Genomic DNA, 16,570 nt, shown 5'->3' on the forward strand with positions numbered 1-16,570 from the left:
GAAACTGAGGGAGCTACAAGGAAAAGGGCAGCAGCGTCAGATTCGGACGATGTTCTGACACCGGCGCAAAGGCCGGGGAAAAAGACATGGGGTTCTGGTACCCAGAGTGACTCTGCGAGAGGGCCACAACAGAAGGGGGGGGGGATGGTTGGGAAGGAGGGGGGAAAATGTGGCAAAGGCACAGTCCAGGGGAACAGTCTGAAAGGGAAGAATCTTGACATGAGGCGGGGAAGGAAACCTTAAGCTGGCCTCAGGTGTGTAACAATAAATATTAATGGTCTGTGTGATGGTGTTAAACGGGAGTGCTTCAGGATGTTTTTGAATAGGTATAAGGTTGACGTAGCTTTTGTGCAGGAGCACAATTTTAAGCTTGGTCGTGAATTAGTGGTCCCTGGGTTTCAGGCTTATGTGTTGCCGTCTGAGCGTTTAAAAGGAGGAGTGGGTGTGTTGATCAGGGAGGCGAGCCCGTTTGTATTGCATAGGAAAGAGGGGGGGGGGAGGGGGGAGAGTTTTACGTGTGGAAGGATGGTGGATGGGAGAGAGAGTGGCGTTTGTGTGTGTGTATGCCCCAGCAGAAAGTGACGTGAAAGTGAAGATGGATTTTGTGCGGGAGGAGCTCGTGTATTACCTACGCACGTTACCGTCTGTCGCGATTGTGGGGGGGGATTGGAATTGTGTAATTAAGAAGACAGACGTGGAACCCAGAGGAGCGGGATATTTTTCCTCAGTCTTGGGGGGCCTGCTTAGAGATCTTCAGTTACGTGATGCATTCGGGGGAGGTCTGTGGGAGGTGGAACATACGTTTATAAGAAGGGGATATGCGGCTCGTTTGGACAGGTTATATTTATCTCGGAGGGTTTTGGTAGAGTCTTTTAAAACTATAGAGATGGTGTCTTCCGATCATAGGGCGGTATTAGTGGAGGTGGGATGGGATGCTTTGGCTCGTAGGCAGGGAAGTTATTGGAAACTGAACACGATGGTTTTGGGGGATAGGGAGGGAGTGGAAGCGTTTGCAACATTTTGGGAACAGCTCTGTGCCGACAGAAGAACTGAGGAAGACGTGGTAGGATGGTGGGATAGTGTGGCTAAGTTACGAATACGTCATTTTTATGTGAGGGAGGGCAAACGCATTAATCAATTGCGGTATGGCTTGTCAAATTACTTAGAATCTAGATTACGGAATTGTTACGAGGGGGGGGCGGTGGCCGGGGTGTACCCGGTGGAGGATATACACATGTTGAAGGACAGAATACGGGATTTGCAAGAAGAACGTTTTGCAGCTGTACGGGTACAGGCGGGGTTAGACGAAGTACTCTGGGGCGACAAGCCATCAGCTTGTGTGCTGCGAGGACAGAAGGTACGACAGCGAACGACTACAATACCAGGTTTGCAAGTCATATCTTCTGTGGGGGGTTTTAGAGAGGGTCAGGTATTAAGGGACACCAAGGGGATGAGTGCATATGCAGATAGATGGTTTGAGGAATACGGGAAAAGTAGTGGGGTGGATGGTGAGGTTCTTGGGAAGGTATGTGAGTATGTGCCGTGCAAACTGGGGAGGAGTGATCGGGAGGCACTGGGTGGGGTCATTGAGGAGGGGGAAATATGGAGAGCCCTTATGGACATGAGGAAGGGTAAGGCACCCGGGATCGATGGTTTACCTAGCGAATTTTATGTACAGCACTGGGGTCTGCTTAGGGGTTTCCTAGTAAGGTTAATGAATGCCATGAAAGACGGAGGTAAGATGGGAGAATCTCAGGCAACGGCGGTGGTGGTGTTGGTCCCAAAGGGTAAACAGCAGAGTACCCTTCGGGATTATCGAGCCATTTCATTGCTTTGTGCTGATTATAAATTATTTGCGAAAATTCTTGGGAATCGGCTTAAATGTGTTGTGGGGAGGGTCGTGTTTGAGTCTCAGTTTGGTTTACCTGGTAGGTCAATGAGCGTGGGCCACGGGATTATCAAGGGGTTCCTGGAGGACATGGAAAGGGAAAGAGGAGCGTTGGTGGCGCTGGATTGGCAAGGGGCTTATGATAGGGTGGAAAGAAAGGCTTTGAGGGATATTCTCCTACGACAGGGGTTTGGCGAAGAAATAGTGGGGTGGGTGGATACGCTGTACTCAAATGCGAAGGTAAGGGTGCAAATCAATGGGTGTGTGGGGGGGGGTGTCAACATGGAGCGGGGTCTTCGGCAGGGATGTCCTTTATCACAAATATTGTTTGCATGTGTTCAGGATCCCTTTTATAGGATGGTGGAGGATCGTCTAAGGCCGGGGGGGAGGGATGGTGAGCTGAAGCCGTGGCCTGGTTTGGTGGGCTATGTTGATGATACCACTATTTTGGCAAGTGAGGAGACACGGTTAGGACTTTTGGGGGAAGTTGTACACACTTTTGGGAGAGCTACTGGGATGAAGGTAAATCTGGAAAAGTCAATGATCATGGGGCTGGGAGAGTGGACAGAGAGATTAGAGTGGGGATGTGATGTTGTGCAGCGGAGGACCGGGAGTCTGAAAATCTGCGGTGTCATGTATGAGGCTGACCTGAGTGCTGCAAGGGTTAGCAATTCGAATAGGATGGTGGAACAGGTGCAGCGACGTTTGGGAATGCTGCGACCTCACCATTTAACCCTTAGGCAGCGTGTAATTGTCATCAATGTATTACTATATAGTAAAGTCTGGTTTGTTTCGGCTGTGATGCCGTTAACAGGAACGGCGATCACGAGTATTCTTAGAATGGTGTTCAAATTTTTGTGGGGTTCAGGGTGCAACTGGTTGCGAAGGGAGGTAGTGACATTGCCGGTATGTAGGGGAGGGTTGGGTTTGTTGGACTTGAGAAAGCGCGTGAAATGTGTGTTTATTAAGAGGGAAGTGATGAGTGCAGGTGGATGGAGGGAGGGTCAGCTAGATAAGGTACATGCTCACCTGAGGCAATGGTATGGAGGGGCGGAAATGAAGGAATGCGAGACAGTGTTACGCGCCTTAATGTTAGCCAGGGAACCAGGAAAAGTAAAGGTGGGAACGTTGTGTAAATTGTTAGAGAAACATGTAGTGGCGCCGGTTGAAGGGATCTACCCCATGTATGCATGGGATGTAATATGGCGAAGGTTTAGTACATTAAGGATACGACCTAGGGCGCGTGAGGTTATGTACCGTTTCCTGCATGGGATTTTGCCAACGGGAGCGATGCTCCGAGACAGGAGGGTTATTGAGGGTGGGGGGTGTGGCAGATGCAGTGGGGAAGAGACTGCGTATCATGTCGTCTATTTTTGTGAAGGTTTGGAGTGCATCAGGGTATGGATGCGTAAGGTAGTGGTGAGGGTGGGGGGCCAAGGTGTGGCGGTATTGCGAGCGTTGAGTCTTGATATGAGTGGTGTGGAGGAGAGTGTGGTAAGAGGTTTAGCATATGTCATCGTGGACTACATATATGTTTTATGGGGTATGAGGGGGAAGGTGGGTGGGGATGTGCTGAGAAGGACTTTGGCGGCGACGTTTTATCGTACTTTGTGTCGCAACAGAGACATTTTTGGGAAAAGGTGGGAAGAGTATTTTTCTGAAGGTTATAGAGGACTAACAATAGGGATTTTATTGGCGTTATAAGGGGCTTTAACTGCCGGGGTGAGTGGGTTGGTAAAAGGGGGGGGGGGGTTCAGGGGATTTCAACGGGCTCACCTCCTTGGGAATGCAGTGATGTGGTTGGGTGTGATTGGAGGTACTAGTGTGTGACCAGATGAGAGGTTGTGCAAGATAAGTTTTGCTTAGTGCCCTTGATGGGGAAGGTGTAAGGAGCAGATTAAATATATAACATGTATTAATGTATAACCTATAAATTATATAACATGTATATTTCTTTGGTAGCGTATTATGTTCCACTTACACTGGTATTGCAATTGAATTTGAATTTTCTTGAGAGGGTTTTCCTTTCACTATTTCCTTGAAGCACTGAGTTATTTTAGTTTTATTGTAACGTGGGCCAGCATCAGTTTTGGTAGTAATTACCTATTATTATTGTTCTTATTTAAGGTATTGTAATTTTGGTAGTCCTGTACCATTCATGGTTGTAAATAATGCTTCCTCAAGTGACATGTGACATAATAATCCTAAATTGAGGATAATTAATGTCATGATTATTCAGGTTGGTGATAGGGTTAGTTTTCAATGTGTATGTGTGAGTGGGGGGGGGATGATGGGTCACCTGTGTTGCAGCACAGGTTTCTTAATAAGGCATATTGTAGGTCTGGTGTATTTGTTGAGGGAGGTATTATGGGTGATTGTCATTAAGCTTGGAGCATTATTGTGTTGAGGTTGTAATTTTAGGAGTTTTCTTAATAGCCATTTTGTGGCCTTTGTTATTATAACTTTATTCCTTCTTAAATTGTGATATGTTATAAAAACTTGTATATAGTAGACTGGCAGATGTTGCCTGGATTGTTTTGTGTTTATATATTGATTTACTGATGTTGTCCTTGATCATTTTTTTGTATATGTACCTATTAATATCTGTACATGAAGTTTTTAAATAAAATATAAAAAAAAAAAAGACTACTCAACCAGTTTTTCTTGGATAAATTAAGAGTTTATATTATGTACGGTAGAACCCACACGCACTGATAACCAACACAGCAATCACTGATACACCTTTTCGAACACAGATGTGTTCTTACAAGACTTGGAAAAACTCACCTGTGTACGAAACGTTGGGCCGATAAAGGGTTTTGTCTCTGAACTGTTAATTGGGCTTAAATCCTATGGACTACATGAGGGTCATTACGGTTGCACATCGCCCCTCAAAAATATTTCATCCCTTAAATATAGATAAAAGTAAACTCTGAGTGTATATGCACCGAGGTGTACCTCTCAGTATACACACACATATATTCCCTAATACCAAAACAACTCACACCATGTTGATGAAGATGTTTGGCCGGTCCAACGCCAGACACCATCAGTATCTGGGGAGAGGATATGGCTCCGCCGCTCACGATAATTTCCCTCTTTACCAGCGCTGTCTTACTCTGCAATACAGGGAATAGTTAATGATAACAGCTAAAACTAGGATTTTATTGACTAGGTTAGGTTAGGTTTGTCAGGAAACAGGACAAGTGTTTCCTGGCACTGGAGCTTTTGGTCATCTGACCGAGGCCTTCCACTGGCTTACCACCCCACCACTTTAAAAATTATAGTCATTTTTTTTTTATTTACAATGGGAATCAGATCCTACCGTTTTTGCTGTCCCATGCAGTCAGTGAATGACTTCATCTAATATTGTACATAGCTACAAAAGGCCGTCGTCAATGTCTAATAAGGCGCTCATATCTCCGCTACCCACAGAGCCCTGTCCTTAATTAACAAAAGTTAAATAACTATCCAACCAACAACATTTCTCATTCAACGATACACCGTACGTTTCCACCTACCTTATGGTGGAACAAACTGTGAAAGTGTAAAACTCAACCTGCTCACCACTAACCAACATTTATTCTTCCCTTACCATATAACATGCACTTAAACACACTCACACGAAGAACGTATGAACTCTAGTGCACTCATGAACAGGGAGCTTTAAAATAGGGTGAAATCCCCCATTAAATTTCACCCACTTATCCCATTTCATACCACCATTCTCACTCACGCATCCCACTCCCCCGCGCGCATGCACGCACAACCCACCGCTCGTTTGTTCTCTCCCCCCCCCCTTAACTAACGCTTTACTCTACTGCTGAACCCACTCACTCCCCCCTCACAACCCCAGCAACTCCCCAACAGTGATGGACTTGTAACCCTCAGCGAAATCTCCATCCCATACACAAATAACCCGCACATAGAAGAGACGAGCTTACGACGACGTTTCGGTCCGACTTGGACCATTTACAAAGTCACACTAACCAAAGTGTAGCAGGACGGCTATATATAGGCAGGAAGAGGTAGTGGTGGTAGTAGTAGTAGTAGTAGTAGTAGTAGTAGTAGTAGTAGTAGTAGTAGTAGTAGTAGTAGTAGTGGCAGTGGTAGTAGTGGGGAATTAAGGAGGAGGAGGAGCCAGTCAAATACAAAGAAAGGGGAGCACTGCAAGGGAGCTAGGTGCCCACAGAGGGAGAGCAAGTGCACAGAGGTGGGGGGAAGGGGAAGTGATGAAATGAATAATGAAGGAACAGAAACACGCGACAGAAGAAAGGAAGACAAAAAAAGGAAAGAGGAAAGGGGAAGAGGGAGAAGAAGAAAAACTGAGGAATCAGGTTAAGTCACGGGTGTTCTGAAGTTTGGAACACTTTACAATGTAGTGGGAGAGGAAGGCATCTACAGAGACGAAGCCACGACTAAGATTCATACAAGGAAAATTGTATCCCATCTCCTCCCATACACCTCCCGATTCCTGTTCATTGTACTACAAAACGTAGTCGCTAAAACCCGTTTTCTCACCTCCCCATTACTCTTCCCTCACACTCCCCACGATATATACACGAAATCAACCATTATATATGCTACTCCCCTTGCAATATTCTCACCCACCCCTGCAATATCAAGGCTAAGCGCTCTCAGCACCGACACCCCAGTTCCTCCTATCCTCCTAACCACTTTCCCCATCCATTCCCTCAAACTCCCCAATAGTCATGATTATAACCTATTCTCTTTCTTGATTATTTATTTCATTGACTAATCACTTTAAATAGCCTAAACTATTCCAACAAAGGTTAAGTGCCATTTACACCATTTATTGGTGTTTACTTACCATTCTAGTTCAATACATCGTCATTTTCTCAAAATTAAGGTGTAACAGTGTACATAGTTTATAGGTGTTCTCAGAATGAAATGTTTACAAATTAACGTTTTTTAAAGCTGTAATTAATATTTTTTTATACACATAAATTTTACAGACTATGAGTTGTTATCGTACCTCAATTCACATCAAACCTCAACAGGTATCTAAGGTATACTACCATCCTCCGGGATGTTGATAAACGGCTCAGAGAATCGACAGGATGATGAATTTAACACTTGTTACACAAGTGTGTAATACATCATTCCCTGGGATGCCACCCACAACGGTGGACTAACACCCAGGCACCTACTGCTAAGTGTATGGAAACGTGAAATTCTAAACGTTTCCACCCGTGCCGTGACCGAATCATGGACACTTAGAATGTGAGAAGAAAAAAAATGCCTTCTACGTAATATGATCTTTAGTTCTCACAGGCAAATGGATTAAAATCATCACTGAGAGGGTCGTCGCCTGACTATGACTCGCTTCGAGAGATGTGTTAGTAATTTGGCTGACAAACATACTACCATCTCCACCAGGAACTGCAAGCTTGTGTAATGGAGGGACTGACTCACCTCAAGAGAGTTCAGCTCTCGCGCTACCGTCCACAGGATGGATATGGGGTGCACAATAAACTAGCCACTTCGGTGGCAAAATCTAAAATCTAAATCTGACTCACCTCTCCTTTGTGATCGAATCGAACTCCCACCGCCCGCTTGTTCTGGTCAAACATAATCTGTCAGAAAAAATCATCATTAATAATAATAAAACTAATAATAATCTTAATGTCTACAACGACATGTACAGTGTACACAAGTTGTGTGATTTAGTATCAAAGGAAAAGCTTTCTGTGTGATGGAGTATTACTGAGACACCATCCTGTGTGAAGTATAGTGGAGTATTACTGAGACACCATCCTGTGTGAAGTATAGTGGAGTATTACTGGGACACCATCCTGTGTGAAGTATAGTGGAGTATTACTGAGACACCATCCTGTGCGGTAATGAAATTTTTTTTTTATTATCACACTGGCCGATTCCCACCAAGGCAGGGTGGCCCACCAAGGCAGGGTGGCCACCAAGGCAGGGTGGCCCACCAAGGCAGGGTGGCCCACCAAGGCAGGGTGGCCCACCAAGGCAGGGTGGCCCGAAAAAGAAAAACTTTCACCATCATTCACTCCATCACTGTCTTGCCAGAAGGGTGCTTTACACTACAGTTTTTAAACTGCAACATTAACACCCCTCCTTCAGAGTGCAGGCACTGTACTTCCCATCTCCAGGACTCAAGTCCGGCCTGCCGGTTTCCCTGATGGAGTGTGACAATAAAAACTCTGCCATAGACTATGATGTACATAATTTTGTGATAGAAAACTGCGTTGATATTCTTGAGTCAAGTCTTTCACCACCCTAAAATTTGCTTATAAAACACAAGTTTAGATATTAAACTAACTTTCACTTCGGATCCGACAAAATATAAGACGAAATAATTAATGTTTTTTCAGTTGTTGAAGTATATACCTTTCTCTTCACATACCTTCTACATAGTTTTCTAGAAGTATATGTTTTCTATATGCATTAGGATCCACCCCATAAAAAAAATATAAACCAAAATGAGTGATAAAGAAAATTAAGATTTACTTTAGTTTGTGCAGAAAAATAAGTTATAGAAGAAAACGAGTTGTATTGAATGGGTAACTAAACTTTTTAAATAGTTAACGGCCACTAAGTTTATTAAGGTACAGGTACACATAAATACAGTTACATAAATTTTTATACATGGCAGCATATGTGTAGATTACCCAGGTTAACCCGAGAAAGTCAAAAAAGGTGGCTGTGTTGTCTCATCTGAGTGTAAATTACTTACCTTTTCAAAGGACCCCACTGGGAATAAGAGACTCCGTCTGACTTTTTTTTGGGGGGTTATCCAAGGTTCTCTACACATATGCTGTGTATGATAATGTATGTAACTGTGTGTATACCCGAATAAACTTGCTTATTAACAATGATTACTCACTTGCGTCACATGGGCGTTGAGAACAACATGAAGGTTTCGACGATCAGCTGCCGGCTTGAGGTACGCCTCTGCAGTGGTCCAGCGCCAACCATCCTTAATAGTCATATCCGGTACGCTAAAACCTGCGAAAGTTGGTTTGTGTAGTTTAAAGCCAATCGTCTACAATAGGGTCATTAAACGTGCATATAACCTGTTTATCACCAGTCAAGAATAGTTTAATCACGAATATAGTGATGACAGACCAGAGGCCTAGCTTCTCCCTACGAGCCCTGTGAGGGCGGGGAACGGGGCTAGGCCTGGGGACAGTTGGTCCCAGAAGATGTACAAGGTACTTGTACCTCCTCCCATGGCAGACATAGGTCTCAGACACTCCCAAATCAAGGAGCCAAGGCCGGGTCACCATCTGGAAAAGACCCGGGCAGGGAGAGTACAGGCAAATCAAGAAGATTAATCCATAATGTGGGAATTACAATAAACTCTCAGCATATATACACAGACATACACTCCTCGGTGTATATCTCTTGAGCGGGAATAAGGGTAAATTTTTATTTAGACCTCATACACAATTTTAGATTTTTACATTGGTTTTTACAAATGTATTATGCAGAATATTTTGTAGGGAAGACTATAATCTAGGATAACCCAAGAAAGCAAAGCATTCCTCTCCAGAATACCGCCCACTACAGTTAATTAACTCCACTTCTTTTGCTGACAGTTTTGCAGTCACTTCTATATTAGACTGTTGATTCATTACCTTTGTAAATTGGTCATGATTGTGACCAGATATAGACATGTAAAAGTTCATTACTTTTGTAACTTGTTCAACTATCAAAACTTTGGGGCCCAGTCCCTGGACACAATATGTACCTGGTTGATCAGGCCCTGATCCACCATGAGGCCTGGTAACAGACCGGGCCGCGGGGGCGTTGACTCCCGAAATCCTCTCCAGGTATACTCCAGGTATCTCTTGTAATCTTTTGACTACGGCCCACAGGATGGGTTTGGTGTGCATAATGAAGATATTAAGTTAAATAAACTGTGAAAAATTTCCGTAATGAAGATACCTGTGTTGCACATAACTTCCTCATTAACTCGGGTAGGCCAAGGGATGTTCAGCTACACTGAGGTCAGGGGATCGATTCCCTGGTACGGCTGAAAACATTAGGTCGTGTTTCCTTAAGAAACCTGCTGTCCATGTTCGCCTATCAGTAAAATAGGTTCCTGGGTGTTAGTAGACTGCTGTGGGTTGCATTCTGAGGACAAAATTGACCTAATTTGCCCAAAATACTCTGTATAACAAGGTTTTTTTTTATATACTTAGCAGTATGTCACTGATGTTAGAAGGCCTGTATTTCTTGTACATGTACTTGTAGAAATAAAAATTAAGATATTACCTGGAGTTTACCTGGAGAGAGTTCCGGGGGTCAACGCCCCCGCGGCCCGGTCTGTGACCAGGCCTCTATATACAGAGCCTATCACTCACCTATCATTTCAGGACCATTAGGGTCTATAATGTGGTACCCCAGCTGTTGGCCTGCCGCGAGGAACCCATGGAGAATAGGAGAGTACCAGCTCTTGTCCTCTACACTCAATGGACCTCCAAACCCGTGGTACTCGGCTGGAAAATCAAATTTTGCATAAAGAAATCAGCAGATAAATTTCCTTACAGATTACCATTTTTATATTTTGCATTATATTTCTTTGTGAGGAGCTAAATAAGACACCCAGGGATGCATAGATAACAATCCACTGATAACTCAAAAATAAAATATAAATAAAAACCCAAACGAGTCAGGAGAAACGCCTCCTCCAGGCAGAAAACAAAATCTGGTGACGAAGAATATAGAAATGGACTCTGTAATAATTAGAATTGTCTTGGCTGGTTGATTAATTGGGGTTTTAAGTCTATTGACTACACGAGGGTCATTAATCTACACGCATCATGTTCACCACCAGTCAAGAATACTTCAGTCCATAAAATAAGGATTGATTTCTCGGTGTATACACAGAGATAAACACCACTCGGTGTGTACTTCCTAACTTTCTGCCTCGCTAATCTACCCACACATCAGTGTTGAAAGAATGGAAAAAAGTATTTTCTGACAGTGTCAATATCATCGGAGTTTTCAGAAACGTATATAACTGTTTAAAAACTGGAGATAAATAACTCACTGAATGGAGTGGGGTTCGAACCCGTGGAGAGTCTGTTCTAAAGCTATTCGGCCAATGCTTCGTACAGGAGAACATCCTTATCATCTTACTGTCAGTCTAGACGGACAGATTTTATTGGTAATATTTGAAATTCATCATGTGTGATAAAACGGAAAGAAAGACAGTTTTTGTTCCATCTATGTAACTATTATACAGGATACATGTGACCTGTGTCGAGGGTTTTTCTTACTCCTGCACCCAGTCCTGGGTAACACCTCGCTATTGATCTGCTGTTACCTGGAGGGCATTCCGGGGATCAACGCCCCCGCTGCCTGGTCCATGACCAGACCTCCTGGTGGATCAAGGCTTGATCAGCGAGGCTGTTACTGCTGGTCTCACGCAGTCTAACGTACGAACCACAGCCCGGCTGATCTGGTACTGACTTTAGGTATCTGTCCAGCTCCCTCTTGAAGACAACCAGGGGTCTATTGGTAATTCCCCTTATGGCTGGTAGGAGGCTGTTGAACAGTCTTGGGCCCTGAACACTTATTGTTATCCATCACATGTTGGTTGATCTGGCACACTTCAGAGGCAGTGATTCAGTTTCCTCTAGAAAACTTCAAAAATTTCTTCCAGCAAAATTCCAGACATCTGTTGGTAGTAAGTTGAATAGTCAGGTGTTGATACAATGTTTTTCTACTGTGCCCATGGCTCTCCTGCTTTTCACTGGGTCTGTTTTACATTCCTCTCGCTCCAATATGTTATTGTGGATGTGTGCAGATATGAGACCAGGCCCTTCAGTATTTTCCGTGTACATATCATCACTCATCTCCCGCCTTCTCTCCAGGTACCACATTCCTAGCAGTTTAAGAAGGTCCAAGTAGTTTAGTTCATTGGTTCTGTTTTCAGGTGTTTCTCCCACCCTGAAGGAAGGAACAATTTAAGCAAGGTGTTTCTCTCACTTTGAAGGAAGGAAATATTTAAGCAAGGTGTTTCTCCCACCTTGAATACAAGTAAATATTCACTTGCTTATAGTGTAAGTATTCCTGAAACATCACTATCATACAGAAACAAGTAGCTACTCACTACACGTGTAACCATTTTATTTCATAACAAGATACACTTCTGTAGTTACCCACAGGCAATCATTCTAGCAGTAGAAGGGAGGAACAAAGCAATTTAAAACAGGCCAAGATGACTACACGATTACACGTTTTGGCTTTGAAAGGCTGAAATATGCAATAAAAAAACGGGTGAAAAAGTAGCAACGTACTGCATGAGTGCAGAAAAGTATTGGATCCCACAGAGATGGAAAGTGGGTGCACGCATGTGCGTGTAAGCACGAGAATGTGCACCAGCGTATATACACGCGTGAACATATACACCACCGTTCATCCCCTGGGAACACCAGTGAGAGTTTAAAATAGTTACACCTTTCACGTTTTATAATGAACTAAAAGAATAGTTACACCTTCAACGTTTTATTACGAAAAAATAATTGTTACACCTTCCACGTTTTATTACGATGGAACGGCTTGGTCCAGAGAGCTATTAATGTCTATTACAATAGATTATGCTTCAAATTTTACCCAGAAGACTTTCACCCAGTGAAAAAATCCTTTCAAAAATATTTTAAATATTTCGAAACAGAAGATTTAAGTTAATGGACGTTAAAGTTTATTGATTACACAAGGCTGTAAGTAAGTCTTTTCACTATTACTATTAAATTAAACTTTCAGGACAAGTGTTTCCTGACGCTGGTCTTGGTCATATGATGACCCACAGCTGGAGGTTTTGGTCATCTGACCGAGGCCTTCCACTGGCTTACCACTCCACCCCTTTAAGGCTGCACATCATTTGCTAATCACTATTCAAGAAGCTAAAAGTACTTCAATTAATACCTAAACTAGGGATGAAAATGTGTATATATATATATATATATATATATATATATATATATATATATATATATATATATATATATATATATATATATATATATATATATACGTATATATATATACGTATATATATATATAATACATTGTATGAGGCCGTAAATAATGCCTGAAAAAGCATGATGAAATATAAGAGATGAAGGTGATGTATGAGTGATGCAGGTGATGTATGAGTGATGCAAGTGATGTATGAGTGATGCAGGTGATGTATGAGTGATGCAGGTGATGTATGAGTGATGCAGGTGATGTATGAGTGATGCAAGTGATGTATGAGTGACGTGTGAGTGATGCAGGTGATGTATGAGTGACGTGTGAGTGATGTAGGTGATGTATGAGTGACGTATGAGTGATGCAAGTGATGTATGAGCGACGTATGAGTGATGCAGGTGATGTATGAGTGATGCAGGTGATGTATGAGTGATGCAGGTGATGTATGAGTGATGCAGGTGATGTATGAGTGATGCAGGTGATGTATGAGTGATGCAGGTGATGTATGAGTGATGCAAGTGATGTATGAGTGACGTGTGAGTGATGCAGGTGATGTATGAGTGACGTGTGAGTGATGTAGGTGATGTATGAGTGACGTATGAGTGATGCAAGTGATGTATGAGCGACGTATGAGTGATGCAGGTGATGTATGAGCGACGTGTGAGTGATGCAGGTGATGTATGAGCGACGTATGAGTGATGCAGGTGATGTATGAGCGACGTATGAGTGATGCAGGTGATGTATGAGCGACGTATGAGTGATGCAGGTGATGCATGAGCGACGTATGAGTGATGCACGTTATGTATGAGCGATGTATGAGTGATGCAGGTGATGTATGAGTGACGTGTGAGTGATGCAGGTGATGTATGAGTGACATATGAGTGATGCAGGTGATGTATGAGTGACGCATGAGTGATGCAGGTGATGTATGAGTGACATATGAGTGATGCAGGTGATGTATGAGTGACGTGTGAGTGATGCAGGTGATGTATGAGTGACATATGAGTGATGCAGGTGATGTATGAGTGACGTGTGAGTGATGCAGGTGATGTATGAGTGACGTGTGAGTGATGCAGGTGATGTATGAGTGACATATGAGTGATGCAGGTGATGTATGAGTGACGCATGAGTGATGCAGGTGATGTATGAGTGATGTGTGAGTGATGCAGGTGATGTATGAGCGACGTGTGAGTGATGCAGGTGATGTATGAGTGACGTGTGAGTGATGCAGGTGATGTATGAGTGACGTGTGAGTGATGTAGGTGATGTATGAGTGACGCATGAGTGATGCAGGTGATGTATGAGTGACGCATGAGTGATGCAGGTGATGTATGAGTGACGCATGAGTGATGCAGGTGATGTATGAGTGATGTATTAGTGATGCAGGTGATATATGAGTGACGTGTGAGTGATGCAGGTGATGTATGAGTGATGTGTGAGTGATGCAGGTGATGTATGAGCGACGTGTGAGTGATGCAGGTGATGTATGAGTGACGTGTGAGTGATGCAGGTGATGTATGAGTGACGTGTGAGTGATGCAGGTGATGTATGAGCAACGTGTGAGTGATGCAGGTGATGTATGAGTGATGTATGAGTGATGCAGGTGATGTATGAGTGACGTGTGAGTGATGCAGGTGATGTATGAGTGACGTGTGAGTGATGCAGGTGATGTATGAGCAACGTGTGAGTGATGCAGGTGATGTATGAGTGACGTGTGGGTGATGCAGGTGATGTATGAGCGACGTATGAGTGATGCAGGTGATGTATGAGTGATGCAGGAGATGTATGAGCGATGTGTGAGTGATGCAGGAGATGTATGAGCAACGTGTGAGTGATGCAGGTGATGTATGAGTGATGCAGGAGATGTATGAGCAACGTATGAGTGATGCAGGTGATGTATGAGCGACGTATGAGTGATGCAGGTGATGTATGAGTGACGTATGAGTGATGCAGGTGATGTATGAGTGACGTGTGAGTGATGCAGGTGATGTATGAGCGACGTATGAGTGATGCAGGTGATGTATGAGTGACGTATGAGTGATGCAGGTGATGTATGAGCGACGTATGAGTGATGCAGGTGATGCATGAGCGACGTATGAGTGATGCACGTTATGTATGAGCGATGTATGAGTGATGCAGGTGATGTATGAGTGACGTGTGAGTGATGCAGGTGATGTATGAGTGACATATGAGTGATGCAGGTGATGTATGAGTGACGCATGAGTGATGCAGGTGATGTATGAGTGACGTGTGAGTGATGCAGGTGATGTATGAGTGATGTGTGAGTGATGCAGGTGATGTATGAGCGACGTGTGAGTGATGCAGGTGATGTATGAGTGACGTGTGAGTGATGCAGGTGATGTATGAGTGACGTGTGAGTGATGCAGGTGATGTATGAGCGACGTGTGAGTGATGCAGGTGATGTATGAGTGACGTGTGAGTGATGCAGGTGATGTATGAGTGACGTGTGAGTGATGCAGGTGATGTATGAGCAACGTGTGGGTGATGCAGGTGATGTATGAGCGACGTATGAGTGATGAAGGTGATGTATGAGTGACGTATGAGTGATGAAGGTGATGTGTGAGTGATGCAGGTGATGTATGAGTGACGTGTGAGTGATGCAGGTGATGTATGAGCGACGTGTGAGTGATGTAGGTGATGTATGAGCGACGTATGAGTGATGCAGGTGATGTATGAGCGACGTATGAGTGATGCAGGTGATGTATGAGTGATGCAGGAGATGTATGAGTGATGCAGGTGATGTATGAGCGATGTGTGAGTGATGCAGGTGATGTATGAGCGACGTATGAGTGATGCAGGTGATGTATGAGTGATGCAGGTGATGTATGAGCGATGTGTGAGTGATGCAGGTGATGAATGAGCAACGTATGAGTGATGCAGGTGATGTATGAGCGATGTATAAGTGATGCAGGTGATGTATGAGCGATGTATAAGTGATGCAGGTGATGTATGAGTAATTATCATCAGTTTAAGTGGACAAAGTTTTTGCGTAACTTGAGTGTCTGCTACACAAGACAGTGGTAAAGTGGTAATGTCTGAGAAGAGGAAAAAATCGACTTGTGACTAGAGCACATACCACCTGCCAGAACTTTCCCAGGCACTTGGTCACGTTTTAGAGAGAGAGAGAGAGAGAGAGAGAGAGAGAGAGAGAGAGAGAGAGAGAGAGAGAGAGAGAGAGAGAGAGAGAGAGAGAGAATTAACCAGGTTGTTTCAAGATTTGGCATCACTGATTTCTGGCCTCATTGGTCATATCTGTTCTTGAACCTGCCTACTGAGTTTACCTCCACCACTGCCTCATCCACGTCATTCCAGTTTTTAACCATCCTGAGACTAAAATACTTCCTGACATCTTTATGAGTCATCTGTGTCTTCAGCTTCCACCTGTGTCACCTTGATCCTAGTCGTCTTAAATTCAGTCAGTACTTGTCTGCCCTATCAATATGTGCATGTGTGTGTACTCACCTAGTTGTGGTTGGAGGGGTCGAGTCATAGCTCCTGGCTCTGCCCCTTCACTGGTCGCTACTAGGTCTACTGAGTCACTCTTCCCGCTCCATGGGCTTTATCATACCTCTTCTTAAAGCAACGTATGGATCCTGCCTCCACTACATCACTTCCCAGACTGTTCCATTTCCTGTCAACTCTGCGACTGAAGAAATACTTCCTAATGTCCCTGTGATTCATCTGAGTCTT

The 16,570-nt window shown here is 43.8% G+C and overlaps 1 protein-coding gene across 1 annotated transcript in view; it reads right to left on the bottom strand.

The window, feature by feature from the left end:
- The window catches only part of LOC128687263 (glucose dehydrogenase [FAD, quinone]-like), a 69,636-nt gene that overhangs the window by 11,320 nt on the left and 41,746 nt on the right, over positions 1–16,570 (bottom strand). The window contains exons 5-8 of the mRNA XM_070098365.1: positions 10,246–10,380; positions 8,763–8,884; positions 7,429–7,485; positions 4,894–5,007 (exon numbers count right to left, since the gene is read on the bottom strand). Of these exons, the coding sequence (XP_069954466.1) occupies positions 4,894–5,007; positions 7,429–7,485; positions 8,763–8,884; positions 10,246–10,380 (428 nt within the window). The remainder of the gene's footprint in view (positions 1–4,893; positions 5,008–7,428; positions 7,486–8,762; positions 8,885–10,245; positions 10,381–16,570) is intronic.

The sequence above is a fragment of the Cherax quadricarinatus genome, chromosome 62, assembly GCF_038502225.1.
Source record: "Cherax quadricarinatus isolate ZL_2023a chromosome 62, ASM3850222v1, whole genome shotgun sequence".
Taxonomy (NCBI): Eukaryota; Metazoa; Arthropoda; class Malacostraca; order Decapoda; family Parastacidae; genus Cherax; species Cherax quadricarinatus.